This window comes from Elephantulus edwardii, unplaced genomic scaffold, assembly GCF_000299155.1.
Source record: "Elephantulus edwardii isolate Elephantulus edwardi_28Jun2011 unplaced genomic scaffold, EleEdw1.0 scaffold00263, whole genome shotgun sequence".
Taxonomy (NCBI): domain Eukaryota; kingdom Metazoa; phylum Chordata; class Mammalia; order Macroscelidea; family Macroscelididae; genus Elephantulus; species Elephantulus edwardii.
This window is the reverse complement of record NW_006400013.1, coordinates 913442-933786: the sequence shown is the minus strand read 5'-3', so window position 1 is coordinate 933786 and position 20345 is coordinate 913442. Positions and strand designations below refer to the sequence as shown.

At 43.6% G+C, this 20345-nt stretch overlaps 1 protein-coding gene across 1 annotated transcript in view; it reads right to left on the bottom strand.

The window, feature by feature from the left end:
- Positions 1–20345, bottom strand: part of TLN2 (talin 2) — a 282673-nt gene that overhangs the window by 69619 nt on the left and 192709 nt on the right. Inside the window, exons 39-41 of the mRNA XM_006899628.1 lie at positions 15519–15665; positions 9259–9360; positions 6677–6796 (exon numbers count right to left, since the gene is read on the bottom strand). Of these exons, the coding sequence (XP_006899690.1) occupies positions 6677–6796; positions 9259–9360; positions 15519–15665 (369 nt within the window). The remainder of the gene's footprint in view (positions 1–6676; positions 6797–9258; positions 9361–15518; positions 15666–20345) is intronic.

The window sequence follows — 20345 nt, the reverse complement described above, 5'->3', positions numbered from 1 at the left end:
AAAAGTTAGGACGTGCTGGGAAAGCCAAGTGGAGAAGGGACTGGAAAGAAAACCGTTTATAGATTTAAAAAGAGACATTAGGTGCAACCTCCCCATTTGATGGAAGAGACTGTGGCTCAGTGAAGTGATGTATTATCCAAGATCAGAAAGCAGGTCTCAAGCAGAGAAAGATGAGAATGCTTCTCTAACATTTTTTCCCCATAGTAGAAAGAAGCTTTTAACCTCAGATGGAATCCCGTAGGATTTCAACACAGAAATAGCAGCAGTATGTCATCATTTAACATATACTTCCTCAACTCAACGGAAAGGCAACAATGAAATGGAATGAACTAAAGTTTTAAAGACGGGAGTTAGGAAGGCCAGGCCATCTCAGTCACTAAATAATTTATTTTGCTTTGATCGTATACTTCGAGAGAACCTTGTTATGTGTGTAATTAACAGTAAAAGACAGTCCTTGTCTTGTAGTTACACAACCAAAGCAACAAAGGTAGAAACTGTATCAGCCCAGAATGGCCACAAAACCCTGCCAGCAGCCAGGTTAATGCACTATTGTTATTAAGTGTTGTCGATTTTTAAATTTTAGAACTGTCCCTAGTGTTTCCTAAACTGTAATCATTAAGGAAGCAGAGAGCATACCTGGCAGGAGCTGGGCAGGTTTGAACCATCAACCTTTTAGTTCTCAGCAAAATGCTTAATCACCATGCCCTCTGTGTTCCCGAGTCACACACTAGTGGTTCCTCATGGTTACATTCCACGTAAAACACATTCAGGAGTCCATGCAGCTCTTCCTGAGAGTTCTTCACAAAGTCAAGTTATGTTTATAAAATGAGCCTCAAGTCAAGCATGTATAGAACCTTCAGGGCCCTCCCTGGGTCAGAGTTCAAAAAAACATGGTTTAAACATCGTGCTAGAAACATTCAGGCTCTTACACAACACTCCCATGCAATTCTCCTTCCTGCATAGAAGCGAGACCATGTTTCCTGTTTGCAGAAAGACTGACATTGCTCTGGGAGAAACACAAGTTTCTGCAATCACCCTGGGAGAGGGGGCCACCATGGTCTCCAACCTGAGATCTACAGAAACACATGATAAATGGTGGGAACACAGCAACACTCTCATGACCCCTCAGCCCCCTCTTGCAATCCAGTGCTTTAAAAACACACCAGCGTCCTGCTGTTCAGCATTTTACTTTGGGTTTGGGTGATGGATTTGACAAAAATCAGTTGCTATTGAGTTTGATGACTCCACAGGTGTCAGCACAGAACTGTGCTCCAGAGGTTTTTCAGGGTTCAATTTCTGAGATGCCTCTGGGTGGAATCAATCCTCTAATCTTTTGGTTAGCTGCTGAATGCATTAACTTTTTGTATTCAGGGTTACACACCCAGGGGCTCAGCGTGCAGCAAGGGAACATGGATGGACACAGGGGCCACTGGGATAAAATTTTCATTAGGGAGCTCCATGACAAACCCACACCAGAAATGACAGGGATGAGCTAAAGCATGCTAGTGGTTGCTGAAGTCCTTGGAGTTCTTAGTTCATCCAGGATAATGTCTTAACAGACAAGTTTGTTTCAGGTGACAGCAATTATCTGGTAATGCCTGCAACCTCCCTGAGGGCTAGTCATGCAAATATATATCCAGTTGCACAATCTCTTTTAGAAACCAAGAAATAGACTCAGGGACTTAGTAAGATCAAGAATGAATTGAAATTGGCTTCTCAGAGCAAGAGGGCTGAACATAACAGGAGGGCAGGGATCTTGGGGCCTCAGCATCCCACTCACCTCTGTTTTCAACTATTCACCCATGTATGCAGCTGGGGTGGCAAAAAAGACCACACGCTTTGCTTCCAGCTCTGCTTCTTCTGGTTATCAGGCTCTGAGAAAGTCCACTAGGCTCTGAGCAAGCTCACTAACCTCATAAGACCTTTGTTTTCTCACCTGCAGAATGGGACAGATCCTGCCCTGCCCCAACCAGAAGACTCAGTGGAAATGTGCACAGGAAGACTGTTTACCACTACAGAGAGGCAGCAGCTTGGGGTGGAGGAAAGAATAAGGTTTGTAGAATCCAGTAAGTCTGAGTTCAAATCCTTGCTTTCCTACTTATTGTTAATGTATTTACTAACATGAATCTTCCACTTGTTATGTGCTGTTGAGTCACCTGTGACCCAGAGCAACCCAATGTACAGCAGCTCTGAAGCCTGCCCTGACCTGAGCCAGTCTCACTGACTCTGACATACCTATCCCTTTGCCCAGTTACTGTATCAATCCATCTCATCCAGGGTCTTCCTCTCCTGCATTGTCGTTCCACCTTTCTGAGCATGATGCCATTCTCCAAGGACCAGTCCCTCCTGGCCATGTGCCCAAAGTTTGTGAGACGGAGCTTCAAAATTCTAGCCTCCAAGGAGAAACTTGGTTTCACCCTCTTAAAGCCAGACCTATTTGTTTTCTTGGCAGTCCATATATACTATGTTCAAGATTCTTCTCCAGCACCACAACACGGAGGCACCGATTCTTCCATCATCCTTAATCATTGTCCAGCTCTCTGATGCATAACAAGTAATTGCAAAAACCATGGCCTGGATTATGTGCACCTTAGTCTCTAGACTGACATCGTTGCTCATCAGCACTCTGGTGAGGTTCCTGATTTCCTCTCCACTTACTTATAACAAAACTTCTTTAAAGTGGCCACATATTTGTCAGGAAGGGCCAATACATGGAAAAAGACATCATCCTGAGAGTTAGAGGGAAAAAGAGGATGTGAAACAGAGGAAGCCCTCAAAGAGATGGACTGCCATAGTGACTTCACTAAAAGGCTTAAGTTTAGCAGGGACTGGGGATAGTGATGACGGGATAGACCAGGCAAGGTCTCCATGTGTTGTTCATCCTGCTGCCGTGAGTTGTAGTTGACTCAACAGCACCTAACAACAACACACTTCTAACCCCTCCAACAGTGTGCCCTGGGGAAATTTAAGTTGCCCAAGCCTTGGTTTATTTGCGAGAGATTGTTAATATGTGCCATTGTGTTTGAACAGACTCATAGCTGACCCGCCGGCAGGTTTTCAGAGGCTGTAAATCACATGGAAGGAGACTGCCCACCTTTTTCCTAAGGAGCTGCTGATGGATTTGAACCTTGTGCCTTTGGGTTGGTAGTGCAACTCGTCATCACCACTCCTTTGTGAGAAATGGGAAACAAACAACCCTCGTGTCACACGCTGCAGTAAGCGACAGTGTTAATGTAGCCTTGAGCATGGTGCTGGACCTATGGTATGGGCTTAATAAAAAACTGTACTATTACTATTTCCTATGGGCTCATGAGAGATTACTGGGGCACTCAGACACAAGGGTAACAAAGTCAACATCCTCTGCTGGTAATTTCATGGAACATTCTGTACTAACTAGCAAGAGAAGGTGAGCTGGATGCTAAGTTCATAGAGGAGAACGAAATGCCGAGATTACTGGACAGATAAAGAAGGGGCTTTGAAATGCTAAGCTTCTTAAAGCAACACTCCATTTCTCAGCAAATACAACTAGTGATTCTACTTAGAGCCAGCTCAGTGTCTGTTACACAGGGATGCTGCTCAGAGACATAAAACTTCAGGGTTTAAGTTGGCAACTTTAAGAAGGCATTACTTGAGGCTCAAGCAAAATCTTCAGTTCCCTTCTTCCTCTAATAAAAGTCAAGGGGACAAAGTCATCTCCTGGGTTTGTGCCTGGAGGGAAATGAGGAGCTTGGCCTTTACGAAGCTTCAGATCAAATTTCAGTTGTTGGTGTCTAAGAAATAATGATCATTTTCTTTCCTGCATAAAGTGAAACAAAATGGACTGAGGTTTTCTGGTTGCTCTTTTTTCAAGCCTTGAAACAACTGCATTTGAAACAGATCCAGTATCATTTGCCTGGGATAGCCTGTCAAAGCTGAAAAGGTAACAGGAGAAGGTATGTGACAAATTTTATCATTTTTTTTTTCCTTCAAGAAAAGCAGAAGTGTTTGTTTTGTTTTGTTTTTAAGAAGAGGGTTGGGGAGAGAATAGGCACACAGAAGCAGTGTATAGCTTTCCCAGGTGTGGAAGGTGTGTCTTGAAGAGGAAAGTTTTAGACAATTCTAGAGTGGACACCCATCTGCCTGGGGAAACGGGCTGTGGTCCTCACCACGCACTGTTAACAAATGTCTCTGCTACCTTTCAAGGCACCCTGTGTTAGAAGCTACTGGAACAAGCACTGTAACAAATATCCCTGCTCGCTTTTTAAGGCATCTCGTGTTAAAAATGACAGCAAGTTTTCCTCAGAAAGAGCCCTCGCCACAGAATCTTTTCTTTAGGATTTGCATTTAGGAGTTGTGGCTCGCAGGATCTAAATGCCTTTCTTCTGCTTTTAAAAGAGGAAAAGGATTTTGAATTGGAAATCTGCTGGATGGTTTTCACTTTTCTGAAGAAAGACATTTTCACAGCGATGTTATGGTCCCAGAAAAAAGACCAGAATGCTGACTCGGCACGGGCGACTGCACACCCGCAGAGACGTGAAGCCCTAGATAGAAATATTTTTACATGCTGTGATGTGGGGCCCTCTTGGGCACACAAATAATTCTAGGATCTTGAAATAGAAAACTCTATTGCTTCAGGGATCTCCTAACATACGCGGCCCCTGCCTCTGAAAATATCTGTCTGGCAAATTGTACAAAAAGAACTCTCCTTTGCAAGCTGCTGGTAATTTTATACTCTCTCTGCCCCTTTGAGCTCCAGGTCATACTGCTCTTGTGTCTGGAATGTAAAAATACATCTCAAGATATGAACGGTGAAAAGAGAAGCCTTAATGAAAACACGAGCTGTTACAAAAGCCACAGCCCATGGCTGAAGTAACTTGTTAATGTGCTCTCAGCAATGCACTTTCTTTGCTGGCTGCCTTTGCATTATTTTCTATTTTGCTTCAGAGGTTTGGGCTGTAATACAGGAATCTACTTGTTTTACACAGACGGGAGGTCAGCGTGTGAGAACCTGGATGCGGACGGGGCTGCACACAGCCTGGTGTATTTCACTGGCTAACTCGCAGGCCAACATTTCCAGGGATGGAGGCAGGTTCTATTTGAAAAGATCCCTGGAGACAGAGACCCAAACCTCCCTCACAATCACCATCTCCTTCCATTTTCAACTCCTTCCTAAAGCAAACACTCCTTTCCTCGTGCCCAAATTCTTCCTTACTGTAACATCTGGTCTGCTTACACTTATTAACAAAATGAAAAATTACTTGTTCATCAGATGCATGATGGACCCTTACTATAAAACAGTGTATCTACTTAAAAAACAAAACAAAAACTCCACACCAAATCAAACCCCCAAAACAGAGCCTGCGTTAAAATAAAACAACCCCAAACCAGAATCCTGAAAAGCTTCTCTTTCTCAGTATGATGTTATAGAGACATGACGAATAGAATTATTCATGCCACAGCCTAAATGTTCAGTCATTCTTAAGCATTGTTAGAAACTTAAATACACTCATGCTAGATATATATGTTTGTGTGGACATATATATATGATCATTCGCTTTGCATGCACTGTTATGACACACATTACAAAGCAATCTTGCTTCAGGTCCCTGTCTGTGGTATCTCTGAGAGTTAAGATATGTTTAGAGCTGACTCCCAGAAGAAATGGTGGCACCAAGTGGCTGAGGGGACACTGAGTGTCATCACAGGCGGCTGGGAAGACTAGTCAGCCCCCTGCGGTGACAGTCAGCTCTTTCAAGAACTTCTCAAGCAGGATTTGCTCTCCATAAGCAGCTAGCTGATGTGCATGGAACGTCGTCATCTTCATCTTCCTAGTGGCCTGCAATCCATTCCATCATTCTTTAGTTTAGATTCAGCTTTCTTTCTCTAAGGAGTCATTCAGTCCCTCTGATCCCAGGCCCCTCCTATGTTGCACCATTGGCACAGGTACAATCAGGCACCCGAGATCCTGGGTGCTCTAAGTACTTCTCAGTGGACCACTTGACTTCTCAGGAGTCTCAGGCATGGAAGCTCTTGGAAAATGCCCTTGAGGACAAACACTGTGGCCAGCTCTTAAAGGCCCAGACAGACACAGGGGAGGCCAAGGCTACTTTGGCCACTAGGAAAGCGAGTTCAGGGAAGTCAGGTAGGTCTCATGGAGGTAGGCTTCTGGACCAGTTCCTAGAAAGCCACCTATAAAAATTCAGCAAGACTGTGTTTTATGAAACCAAACTTTAGCGCTCTTTCTTTAAAGGGGGCCAGCTAAATCCCATACTTGGCTCAGCGAAGCCTTCTGTGAGTCTTTGAAAGACATGACAAGTAAGGAGGATGTGCTGAGAGTTAAGAGACGAGAAGATGATGGAGATACTGTGTGGTTCTGCCACTGGCAAGCCCAAGCTTGGACAGGTTGGTTGTTAGAGGCAACAGGTGATGAGCTGGCAGCTAGGTGATGTGGCAGAATGCTGTTACCAGGGTCCTTCTAACTGAAAGCCCACCTCCCAGGTGCGGCCAAGATCTCAGCAGGTCAGTGAAACCTCAACACAACGTGTATGTAGGGGGAGTTCAGACTAAACTCAAGCAGGACTAAGCCTTGGGCTGGTTATCTGGCTGGGATCTTGTGGAGCTGAGCTACAGAGAAACCCCTAGAAGTGGGCATCCACGTATGTTTGCCTCTTAAAATAGGGGGCCTAGGATGGCAGACCTCCTCTGGCTCCGCCGTAGCCGCTGCCATCTGGCCCTGGAGGGCCAGGTGCCCATAGTCACTGGTCATTTGTGAAGCCAGTCCGCCCAACTCCTCCGGGTTAGTAACCGACTTAGTCATCTGGAAAAAGAAAACAAGCAAGACACAAATACATACATACACACACACACACACAGAGAAAAGCATAACAATCTGTTAATACCACTGAAAGCCACAGGGGTTCGTTCACTTTTCAGTGGGGGAAAGTGGGGCTGGCATTTGGGGCTGTGACGCTGGAGAGGGTGATTCAAGCGAAGCCCATGCTGCATCACACACGAGAGGCCCAGTCCGCACAGGGCTCCTCCCGGGTCAGCGAGGTGGGCACCATGCTCAGTGCTCAGGCCGTGCAGTGGGGAGGCGGGCCCACCCTGTCCATTCTCCGGTGGGGGGTGGGGAAGGCAATGATGTCAAGACACCCAGAGCAGTTCCCCAAAGAAACCACAAGAGGGCATAAGCTGATCTGGTCTCAGGAAGCCCAGAAATGGGCCCCACCCTGGGCAAGAGAGGGCATGAGAACAGGGCTGACAGGGAAATAGTCAATGAGAGATAATGAGTAAATGAAATGCTTTGAAGGAAGAAATTCAGAGGATGCAACTCTGTGATAGATTTGTGCCAAAGGATGACAAAGTTTAAGCCATAAATTTAGCCAAGGGTTTCCTGAAGCCCAAATGGTAATACTTTAATTTTTATCATTAAAATGTTTCATTCCTTCCTCTCTGATTTATAGGAATATTTATGCCAATTTATCTTACTCAGATAAGTGCTTGTTGCTAATTTTTACTCTTCCACTAGAGCCAAAGGGGAAAAAAAAATCCCACCCCCAAAAAACAAAATTCTGCAACAGCAGATTTATCTAGCCTTCAGAAAGATGTCCCTGTTCCTCTTTTGGTAAGAAGCCCCACCTCCTTTGTGAGACCTTCTCTATCTTTGGACAACACACTGTCTCTCCCTTCCTGGCATTTAAGATCTTGATTTTTAAGGACTTTAATAACTCATGTTATGCTTCCACAACCTCGCAGACAGGACAGAACTCCAGACCATCTAAGGCTTGTTTACAAGTGAACATCACTCACAGACTGTCAGGTTCCCAAGGAGCAGGGGCTGAACCTCAAGAGAGTGAGGCTATTCCAAGAGCTACTCAATTTGAGCCTCACCAAATAGATGCATCGTGACTGTGGGAGGACCTTGACCAGGTGAGCTGGGGTTCTCGCCCCCTCAAGGTATGAGGTTGTAATCTCATTAGCAAGGATGCAGCTAGAGGCTGCCTGCCTCCCTGAGCCCCATCTTTACAAAAGATTATTTTATTAGTTCAATTTTTATGATCAAGAAATGAAAAAATCTCTCAATATTCAGAGGGAAAACTATTAAGTGTTTACCAACGCTTTCTTAAGAGGCTGGACACGGAGTGCCAAGACAGGCCAGCCCAGAACCCAAGAGGCCACTGCTGTCCGGTTTAACCCTCTGTTGCCCTGCGCTCCCTGCCTATGTGGAATCGGCACTGTAAAGCTATGAGGTTTCACGTATGGTCTCTCTTATGAGCACCTGAGAAGGTTAAGGCTGACACTAGCGATTTTTATCACACTCAGAAATGGGTATTTGATCTACCTCCTTCCCGGCCCAGACTTCAGCAACAACAAGGATGCACAATCAGAGAGTTTCTAGCCCTGAGCAGCAGCTTTCAGGGACGCTTAGTGGTCCAAGCTCAACCTCTAGTGGACACACGATTGCATGACAAAGCCATGCAGCGAGGTCTGCCTGGGCCAGGCTGGAGAGGGATTGTGAGGTCTCTCCCCTTCGTAAGGCCCCTAGATTTCTCAAGCTTAGGCAGCAAGAGTTAGAGGCAGCTTTCAGGTGTTCCTTGGACATCTGAGTCTTCAAAAGAGAGGAGGAACTTCCCACATGTTCCTATTAATCCTTTGAGGTCTCCATTTGCCATCTTTGGTAAGAACTGTTAATTCTATCAACATATCCTTCACTGCCTCCCAATTCCACTGATATCTCAGGACACATACAACAAAATTTTGATTGCATTACATTTCCACCAAAGAAAAATTGTCTGCCAAAGTTTTCCTCTTGCTAGGAAAAAAATCTTATGGAAACAAACTATTTCACTTTGTCTGGAAACCTTTATTCCAATTATTCTCATTTGTTCTATTTTGTACTCAAACATCTCTTACATTATGATTTTAATCTACAAATACACTTCTGAAAGGTGGATAGGATTTTCTCCCTCTTTAGTTTAACCTTCCTTCTTGTTCCCTCTTTAACTCTCATTTTCTCTTTCCTTCATTCCCCTGTCCTCATGCAAGCCCAATTATTGTTAATCCTCTCTTGCATAATTTTTTTTTGAGGTGATTTGAACCAAATGGGGCTTCTAGGTTCAGCCAGAAGGACCACAGGCAAAGGAGAGAAGGTAGGACCCAGAAGAAACTAAAAACAAAGAGTAGGTCCTCATCTTCCCAGGGAAGACCCAGTTAAAGACTCAGTGGGGTGGGGTGGGGGCTGGGGGACAACAGGGCAGCAGGGCAGTCTTTTCTCCTTACCATTTCTTGAGCTGTTACCGCAATGGCTTTGGAGTACTTCACCACAGTCGTCTGATAGTCCACAAATGTTCCCTTTGGTTCTGGAGGCGTGCCTTCTCCCAGCTACAGAAGGGAAGAAACAAAGGCAAACATCAAACACAGCAGGTAGAAATGTGGACTGCAGTGATCAGAATTAGGAACTTTCAGAACTGGAGCCACCTTCACAAAGCTTTTGGCCTAAAGTCTTCACTCACCTTTGACCAGGACTTCAGTCAAGATGCACATTAGGTGCTTGGGATACACAGGCAAGGACACGTCTCCGTGCTTTGCCCGAGAGGAGAGAGGGGGCCTTCCAGAGAAAGAGAAGGGCTAGCTAAATTGTACCAGGTGATGCGGGATCTGCTATGTGTAGCTGTGTCTCATTTTCTTGTGCTTCACTTTATTGCACTGCTCAGATGCTTTTTATTTTTTACAAATAGAAGGTCTGTGTGCCATTTCCCCAATACCATGTCCCTACTTTATATCTATGACATATTTGGGTAACTCTAATAATATTTAAAACTTGCCTTATGCAACGGAATACTTAATCAATTATGTCATTGATGATTTGGTAAACAAACATCCATGTGACTTTGCTTTTGAAGTGTTCTAGAACCAGACATGAGGTGTGCCTGCAGAAGGATGCCCCAAGAAAAGCAAACAGCATCCAAGTACTTGGGGAGAGTGAGTGAGGCTGTTACCTTGAGGAAAGCACATGGGGTGGAGGACAGGAGCCAGAATCTCTATCACAAAGAACTTCCCTAGGAGAGGTTTAGTTTACCGGTATCTGTACCCAGAACCCTCACTTATGACTGACATACATGGAGGAATTGAAGGAATGCATGTGGCAAACGCAGCAGTAATTTGCCACTCATCTGACCAAGCACAACAGGAGTATTTTTCCAGTCCTGCTTCTAAGTGTGATAAGAATAGAGAGAAAGGTGGGATCATTGGGGGGTGGAATAGTGCCACTGACTCTCGGAATATAACAGTTCAGGAGGCATATTTAGAACCTAGTTCTAGAATCTGTGAACGATTTCAAGCTAGTTACTTAAACTCAGTTAGCCTCGGGTCCTTCATTGCTTAACTTCTAAACTCCGTAAGTAGCAATCAGGATCAACTGAATCAATGCCGGCCAACTGCCACACAAAGACAAAGAGATGATGCTCGTGATAAGAGGCACAATGCTGATACTGAAACAGCAGTGATGAAAACACAGCTGTCCTCCCCACAATTACCACAGGTAGTGACCGTCACCATGGGTTGCCGACTGATACTCCAGAGATTTTACGCCTAGGAATCTACACAGGACATATGAGCAGTCACCCTGATTTGGACAAAAAGGAGGTTATGGAGATGGTGGTAGGAATGAGGCTGGGCCTGCTGCATAGAGAACCTTGAAAAGCATGAAGAAAACAGTGGACTCTCGAGCTTTTCATAGGTGCCATTGAGTTGGTTACAATTTAGAACAGTCCTTTGCACAACAGAACAAAACCCGGCACACTCCTGCCGTAGAGAGTTAATGAACCAAGCGAGACTCTCAGCAAGGAGGTCTGGCACAGCGGCTTCAATAATAGGCTTATGCACCACAACAACAACGGGGAGGGCTTTGGGATAGGAGTTGATATATCTGAGTAGCTCTGGCTGTTCTGTGCCTAATAGTTTAGTCAGTGAAGAGACTACAGGTCAAGTGATCAATCAGGAAAATGGCAGATGGAGTCTTCAATGAGGGCCCAGTGTCATGAGTAGACTCAGGCAAGACTATACACGAATGGAACATGTATAGTTGGAGTGTATGATGTGACCGCACAGCCCATCCAGCTATCGTCACAATCAGTTTGAAGCGTCTTAGAACTGGCTTGAAACCTGGTTTAAGGAAAGCAAAGAGATCGATGTGGCTCAAACAGTGATTAAGTGGGGAGAACAGAATGGAGTAAGATTGAAGTATAAGCAACCAAGGAGAGTATTTAATAGTTCACTGTGGCTGGGGTTGATGGGAATACTGTCAGGTTTTTAATGCCTTCCTTTACTGAGGGGCTCAAAGGACCTGAAATGCCATTTCATACAATGTTCTCTAGTGATGGGCAGAGTGAGTGGGCGTAGTAAAGGGAATGGGAAAGAGGCATCGTGTGATTCCTTAGGTCGAAGAGAGTTTAAAGGTACCAATGAAAGCAATTAAAGGGGCACTCCAGTGGCACAGTCAGCCGGGAGCTGTGAGGCTAATTCAAAGGATGTGTCTCTGGTGATGCGAATTCACCAGCTTCTCTATGGAAAAAGAAGGGTAATCTCCTCTCTTGCGTTTTACAGCCTCAGAGCCCTGCTGGTGGGTCAGCTATGAGTCAGTTTCAACTCCTCAGCGGTGAGAGTGAGAGAGTGTGAAGGAAACCCTTAAAGAGCTCTGGCCCCAGTTACATGTGCACTAGTTAGTCGGAAGGTCAGCCATCTGAACTCACCAGCGCGCTCCAAGAAGTGGTAGTCGGCATCTGTAAAGATGTATAGCCTTGGGGACTCTAACTGTCTTAAAGGGTTGCTATGAGTCAGGATGAACTCCACAGTAGCTGGTGTAGTTTTCAGTGTTTTTCAAAAATGAAGCCCTGATTATATACTCTTCAGAATAATTGGGAGGGAAGTTTTTCTCCTGGTCTCTGTGGCTCACGTTGGCAGTAATTCCTAATCATTACTATGAGGTAGCACCAGACGTATTTCCTAGCTCTTCCAGAAGAATCAAATGAACCTAAGGCAGAGAGCAGTAGCTACAGCACTGAAATTAGGTGACGCACAAGCTTTTCTCTGCCGGTATCCTGCCATGTGTACAGGCTCAAAGGTTCCTTTTCTTAAAAATTTTATTTTATTTTTTTAAAAATAATTTTAATGAGCATTTACAGAGATTTTGGATTTCCATTCATTCACTGCTGCACTTCTCTCCCCGCCCAGCCCCCCCCCCCCAGTTTGCTCCTCTCTTTCAAAAGTAAAAGAAACACTCCTTCCCTGGTACACAATCCCCCCACACCCTTCCCACCGCCCCAAGCACATTCCACTATGCAACCTGAATTGTGGACTCTTGTGATAACCATAATACTCTATCATACATCACTTTTAAATTATTCACTCCCTCATCTGTTTCAGTGCAGTATACACAATTTATCCAGTTTTTCTCAGTCTCACCCCAACCCTGGTATCAGTCCCATTTTACAACAGTGGCACCATGCAATATTTGTCCTTTTGTGACTGAGATATTTCACTCGTCATAATATCCTCCAGGCTCACCCCACAAGAGGCATGAGGCTCTCTCTGCCGCATCAACCTAGGATTTACGGAGGTCTTACCTGTCATGAGGGTGATTCTGAAAAACATCTTTGCCTTAGGAGAAAATACGTATCACCTGAATTTCTACTATGCACCAAGAAACTCTTGGTGCTCTATTACTGCATACCCTTGGTAGAAACACAGCTTACTTTCAAAACTCAGGAGTGCCAACATTCTGAAAACCAAACAGACTTTTGAAAGAAGGGGATTTCATTCATTTGCTGTCACACTATCCAGATTTGAAGCAGAAGCACAAACCAGAAACTAATTGGGTGCTTTGACAAGGCAGAGCCTGGGCCTCTGAAAGGATCCGCAGCGTATCAGCCCAAATGGGTGGGTTACTTTATCAGACTGATAATGAATGCATACTGTTTCAAGGTAATTATTCTAATTATAGTGCTATCTAGTTTCAGGCCATCATCTCTTTATGGGGATATGAACAACCAATCCTCCCTAAATTAACAATTAAAGACTGATTATTATCCTGAAAAACCTGTATAAATGCAATCTGACAATGGACATTTCAAAACACAGCCAATGTCTAAAATTTGTAGGTATGCTATCATAGGGTAGCAATTAGATGTTGATGAATAATTGTTAATTTTAATGAATATCAATCTGACAGATCTAGTAAAAGGTTCCTTGGGGAAGGAGCAGAAAATATGGAGTTAAAAAGGCCTCTAACCATATTTCCCTATGGAACCAACTCAACTGATGGGTCACTAAATGAGAAAATTATAATCAGGTTATTTTTTATTTCCATTGCCACCAAGGGCTTTTTCACATATTATTTCAGTGGTTTCCACATCTGACTATATACTAGTTTCTCTTAAAGTGTAATAGAAATTCTAATTGAGCATGTCTAGGGTGGCGACTGGGAACCGGAATTTTTAAAAGCTCTCTGGTGATTCCTAGTATTCCAAAGAATAGTGCTGAAATAATTAATTCTTTCAATCTGAGTTAAGTTTCTCACAAAAAGCTATAAAGCAGATGTGACCAAAACCCCAAACACATTGCCTTTGATTCTCACTAATAGTGAGCTTTCATTGCAGTAAATCCAATTTTTCTCCCTCCGTGTAGCTAGTGGATTTGAACAGCCAATGTCTTGGTTCCAGGGATCGTTATGAAATGGACTGCTTACACACTAATGGCCCCTGAGTTGATTCCAACTCATAGCTGATCCACTACTGGATTTCTGAGGAAGTAACTCTCAAACCAATTAGAGGCGTGACTGGACTTCCATCACAATTCCCTAAGAAGTGGATCAAAGTAAAAAAGTCATTGCTGTGGTGTTTGAAAAGACTCATAGCTGACCTTCCAGCAGGTGTTGCTACGCTGTAAACTGCACAGGAGGAGATGGCCTGTCTTTTTCTCGCAAAGCAATTGGTGGGTTTGAACTGCCTGCCTTTGGGTTGGGAGCACAACTCCTTATACACTAGGCCACCAGAGCGTCCTATGAAGTGAATACTGTTGAGCTGGAACAGACGCATAGCTGACCCTCCAGTAGGTTTTCACAGACAGTAAATCACATGGGAGGAATCTGCCCAAGCAGTAGTGGGTGGATTTGAACCACATGCCTTTGAGTTGGCAGCACAATTCCTTACCATTAAGCCACCAGAGCCCCATGAAGTGAATGTTATTGTGTACCCTCGAGTCAGAACTGACCCATAGCTGAGCCTCTGGCAGGTTTTCAGAGGCAGTTAATTGCAAGGGAGGAGACTGGCTATCCCTCTCCTGCAGGACATCTGGTGGCCTTGAACTGTATGCCTTTGGGATTAGAGTGCAGCTTCTTGCCACTAGGCCACCAGAGCTCCCTATGAAGTGAATGTTGTTGTTGTGTTGTGCTGTAGAGTTGCTTGTAACTCAGAGTGACCCTATGTACAACAGCCCTATACCCTGCTCTATCCTGTGCCAATCTTATAACTATTTCTATTTCACAAACAAGGAAAACAATGTTTTACATCTCTTCTTTTCTTTTCCTCCCATGGGAAAATGAAAAGAAGGGTATTATGGCTTACAAAAGTAAAAACAAAAATTTGTTCAATAAGTTACTGAATATTTCTATTAACAGAATCTTCCAGTGAAAGAAGGCTCTTGGTATCAGCCATGAGCCTCAGCTCCTTAGAAAAAAAGTACCTGGGGACGAAGTCTGAGGGAAGTAGGAGAAGAAATGGAATAAAACCTGTTGTACACTGAATTGTGTTGCTCCTCATCAGAATTCTAACTCCCTGTATTTGCAGATGTAATCCTGTTGGGAAAAGAGGTTTTCTTTGTTATACTAATTACATGATATCAGCATAAGGTATATCCTAAACCAAACCCCTCTAAATTACAAAAAGAGCTGATTAGAAGACAACAGGTTAGGCTCCTTTACAAGCCAAGGACCCAAGGAATGCCCAGGGCCATAACTCTGATGACTAATTTTACCTAATAACAACACGTGGCAGCACAGTGCATTAACTTACGGGCTGGTAACCGAATGTTCTGTAGTTTGAACTCACCACTGGCTCTGAAGGGGAAAGATGGAAAGGGTCCTACAATCGATAAAGATTTAGAGCCCCAGAACCTGGGAGAAGGTCACCAGGAGTTGGAATCAACTTGATGGGAGTGGGTTTGGTTTTTGGTATATTGTCCTGGTGCAACAGTGTATAAAGAGTTGCTAATTGAAAGGTCAGTGGTTTGAATCCACTAACTACTCTGAGGGAGAAAGACAGGCATGTCTCCTCCTGAAAAAATCCAACAGAGAACCATGATGAGTGGAAACAGGCAAAAGCAGTGAGTTTCATTTGTTTTGCTTTTAGTATTCAGTGTGAATTTGAGCTTTTAGAACATTGAGGAAATAAATTCCTGATCTTGAAATCCTCCCTTTTGGTACTTGTGTTATAGTAACACTGGGAAACTAAGTCAAGGACTGACTCTGAGGTGCCCAGACCCACCTTGCTCATGGCTTCTGCTATGGCGTCCACCATGCCTCCTACAAGCCCCACTTCACTGGCTGCTTCGTTGAGCGTCACCATGATGTCATCCACAGCTTCCTTCATGAGCTGGGCAGCCTCCATGATGGCGTCGTGTGTGTGCTGCGCCTGAGAGGGGAAGAAGAGAAAAGGTCTGTGAATATAATACCGGCAGATGAAAAGGTGCTCTGGCCTTTAAACATCACTTTCCTTCCTTCAAGAAAAGCCTTTAAAAGCAGAACACAACACTACGTCTACGGTTCCTCAAAAAGTTAAATGTAGGAGTACCACATGACCCAACAAGTCCATGGCTAGGTTTGTATACCAAAGAATTGAAAACAGGGAGGGAAAATGGATATTTGCATACCACTGTTTATTGTATCATTATCCCACAGTAGCCACAAATGTTCAACAATACATGAATGGGTAAACAAAATGCATGGCACGCTCATATATTCAGCTATGCCAAAAAAAGCCATGGAATTTTTAATAGATACATATGCATCTGAAAGTTGGACAATGAATGACAGAAGAACTGATGCCTTTGAACTGTGGTGTTGGAGAAGAACACTGAATAATATCCTATGGATTGCCAAAAAAATAAACGAGTTTGTCTTGAAGGAAGGGCAAGCAGGGTGCTCCTTAGAGGTGAGGAGGGTGACACTTTCTCTTCAGAAGAGCCCAGCCTCTGGTGAAAGACACACTGGCAAAGTCTCTAGGGAAAAGATATGCTGGCAAAGGTGGAGGTTTAGAGAATGAGAAGGCCCTCAACAAGATGGATTTACAGAGTGATTGTAACAACGGGTTCAAGCACGTCAGAGATGGCAAGGGCGCTGCAGGACAGGGTGAGGTGCCAATCAGTTGTTCAAGGGTCTCTCTGAGTTGTGTAGCCAACTGGATGGTACCTAATAACAACAACAACAACATCATCATACAAAAAAGGAATGAAATTCTGATGCATGCTACACTATGGATGAAATTTGAAAACATTATGTTAAAGGAAAGAAATAGGACTTCCTGTAGGATTTCAGCAATGTCCAGAAGAGAAAAACCATGGGGATGGAAAACTCAGGGAGAAGGGAGATGGAGAATAGAGACTGACTGCTTAATGGAGATGAGGTTTAAATCTAGATCGGTTAAAATGTTTTGAAATTAAGCAAAGGTGCTAGTTGTACAACAAGATGAAAGTCCTAAACACCACGGAATTATTAAATTAAAAATGGCTAATGCCAATGTGAGTTTAATCACATATATGTCATGTGAATCTAATCTCAATTAAAAAAAATACTAGCCTACAGGATTCAGATCTGTTGTCCATAGGGTCGCTATGATTTGTACTTGACCCAATGGCACCTAACATCATCAACATCTGTAATATGAAACACAGCGATATATTGGACACATTTCCTTTCCTTAGTACATTTGTTTGAAAAATGAGTGTAAAATCAGAAACATGCAAAGAAGAGAATCATTCTATTTATAATCAAGAGGAAACTAGAGCTGTACTATCAAATAGGGTATGATCACATGATAAATTTTACATATTACTATGCTCAAGGTGAAAAGTTACTTGTTACGCTTCTGAGAGCTAGACAATGAATAAGGATGAGAGGAAAGGAACTGACACCTTTGCGCTGTGGTGTTGGAAGAGTACTGAATAGCCCATCGATGGCCAAAAGAACAAAGACATGTCTTATAAAAGGTGCATATGGAGTGGTCCTTGGAAGCAAGGATGACAACATGTGATCTCTCATTCTTTGGACATGCTTCTAGGAGAGGCTATTCCTGGGAGCGGGATATCATGATGGGAAAGGTCAGTGAAAGATAAGAAGGCCTCAACAAAGTGGACTGACCTGGTGACTGCAACAACGGGCTGAAGTGTATAAGAAATGATGAGGATGACACAGGATAGGACAGTGTTCAGATCAGTTGTTCATAGGGTCGCTATTCGTCATACTCAACTTGATGGCACCTAATAACAACAATAACATGCTCGAGGTAGCAGAAAAAAAGACTTCCAGGCTCAAATTCATCACCATCAAGTCAGTCTCCACTCAGAGCAGAAGTGCCTGTAGGATTTCCAAGACTGTAGAGCCAGCAGTCTTTCTCTCGAGAAGCATACAGGGGGTCTGAATTGTCAATCTTTGGGTTAGAAGCCCAACACTTAACATACTATGCCACCAGCATTTCTTAAAAGACTCCTCTGTATTCTTAAACAAATACGTAGACACATTTAATAACAGAAAAATGCATTCACAACAAATACACACCAGACTCCTCACTCACTGACAATCCCATTGTCCAATATCGCACATTTATGATAATATTAATAATGTACTATCTGATTATTCTGGGCATTAATTAAATATATATGGCAGCAACACATGCCAAGCTGTAAGGTGAGAGTGACACTAGTTGTGGTAGATAAGGTTATGAGCTATCTTGGCTGGACAGTAATTCTCAGCAGTTTGGCAGTTACATAAAGATAGGAAACATCCTCCTGATCCAGGCCATTGTCTTCTCAATTACTTGCTATGCATCAGAGAGCTGGACAAGGAGTAAGGATGACAGAAGAAGAGCCAATGGCTAGTTGTGGTGCTAGAGAAGTGTCCTGAATATACCATAAACTTCCAAGGGAACAAACAGGTCTATACTAGAAAGGGTGAAGGTAAGGATTTTGAAGCTCCATCTCACATAATTTGGGCATGTTGTTAGGAGAGGTTAGTCCTTAAAGAAGGACATTATGCTTGGAAGAGTGGAGGGTCAGCACCGGAAAAGAAGGTCAACTGACCAAATGAGATGAATTGACACAGTGACTGTGGCAATAGGGTCAGGTGTGTCAGACACGATGAGATTGGGTCATGATAGGGCAAGGTTCAGAAGTGTTATTCATATGTGTCATAGTTGACTTCACAGTATATAACACTCCATTTTGTGATATGATGTAGTGATTTTCCTTTGATTCCCCCTTCACCTAATAACTTGATTTTATGGACCTAACTGTGTAGATAAGTGAGGTGTGGGTGTACTTCTTTTAAAGCTGTTTAATACATTACAATTCTTTTTCTGGAAATAAAAATTGCCTTCGAGAAATGTTGCTAAAAATAGGATAAAGGAATCTGTGTGAATCTTAACATACTTTGGAACATTGTCTTTTATCACAGTGTCTTGAAGTTGGAAGGATGAACAAAGTACATTGTCCAGGGAAATATACTTTTTAGGCAAAGCTCTCAGAACTGGTATATTCCCAACACTGCAATGTCAGAGATGTTCCAAAACCTGCAGGGATTTCACATGGGAGTCAACCACAACCACAGAGCAGGAGCTCAGAAAACAAATGATGGAAGGATCACGGGAGGGGGGTGGTATTGAGATCCCCTGAAGGCATCTCAGTGGTAGCAAGATATGGAGGGACAGCAAGGGCTCCTGGGGTCACAGAAACACGGCTTCTAGCTTTGGTTCTTGTGCTAACTAGTTAACTGGTGCTGAGCTCAGTGTGCTCTGAACAAAATGAAAATAATAATGCTTTGCAGTGCTATCCAAATAAGGTGATAAGGTATGTGCATTTTTTAAAATGATACACTTCTGTGTAAACCTTGACTATGATCATTACTCTTAACAATAAAGACGATGATGACAAAAGAACTATCTTGAGATGTAAAGATTCCAAGAATTCTTGACTCTTTACCACATTACCTTCTCTCCCATATTTCAGGCCTTTCGTGGTGCTGGGAACAGGGAGTTTCACTCTTAAGACAGACTGCCCCTTTTCCCTGGCATAGAGCCTTGGTCACCATGAGAGGGTCTCAAGCTTCACCCTCAGGGCGCAATCTCCTCTCATTCACAGCCTGCGGTATGAGTTTCCATTTGCCTCTTTGCTTCTCTCTTTCACCCAAATCCTGCCCCTCCTTCAAGACACAGTCTAAACCCATCTTCTGTCTGAAGCCCCTCTTGGACAATCTGTAAACCTTCATGTCCTCTGGACTACTAATACTCTGGAATTAGAGTCATCAGGAAGGGAGGCCTGCTTTCCTTCTCCATGAACCTGGGTGGGCTGCCTCTGTAGCCGACTTGATGAACAGAGGATGGTGGAAATGAGGACTATAAGACTTCAGAGCTGGTGCACATGTTAGCTGCCATGGAGTTAACCGTAACCTGCTGTGACCCCACGCACATGGGACTGGATCGTGGAGATCCACAGGCAAACAAAGTGACCTTAGGAGAGAGGTGAATGCTGCTCGCTAAGAACTGGCTCACCTAAATGCGCTTAATCTAAGTTCCAAGACTGAATTATTTTCTGCTTTCAGTTTTTGGTAATCTTGATACCATGTGTTTTCAGTAATAGAAGGCATATTGGTATTAAGAAAAAAAATGCATTTTGGTAATATGGATTTTGATACAAGTCATTGTACCAAAAGGAATTGGTGGACACAAAAGAATTTGATGAAACAATGTATGAGCAAGAGCCTGTGGTGATGAATGAAGAAGTTCAAGCTGCTCTGAAAGAATTGGCAAAAAAACAAGCCCCAAGAATTGATAGCAAACTGATGGATCTATTTCAACAAACAGGCGCTGCCCTGGATGTGCTCACCAAGTTGTGCCAAGAAATCTGGAGGACAACCACCTGGCCAATTGACTGGAAGATGTGTATTTGTTCACATTCCAAAGAAAGGTGCTGAACAGAGTGCGGAAATAATCTAACAGTATCAAGCAAGATTATCTAACAGTATCAAGCAAGATTCTACTGAAGATTATCCAAAAATGACTGGAACAGCACATCAGCAGAGAACTGCCAGAAGTCCAGGCAGG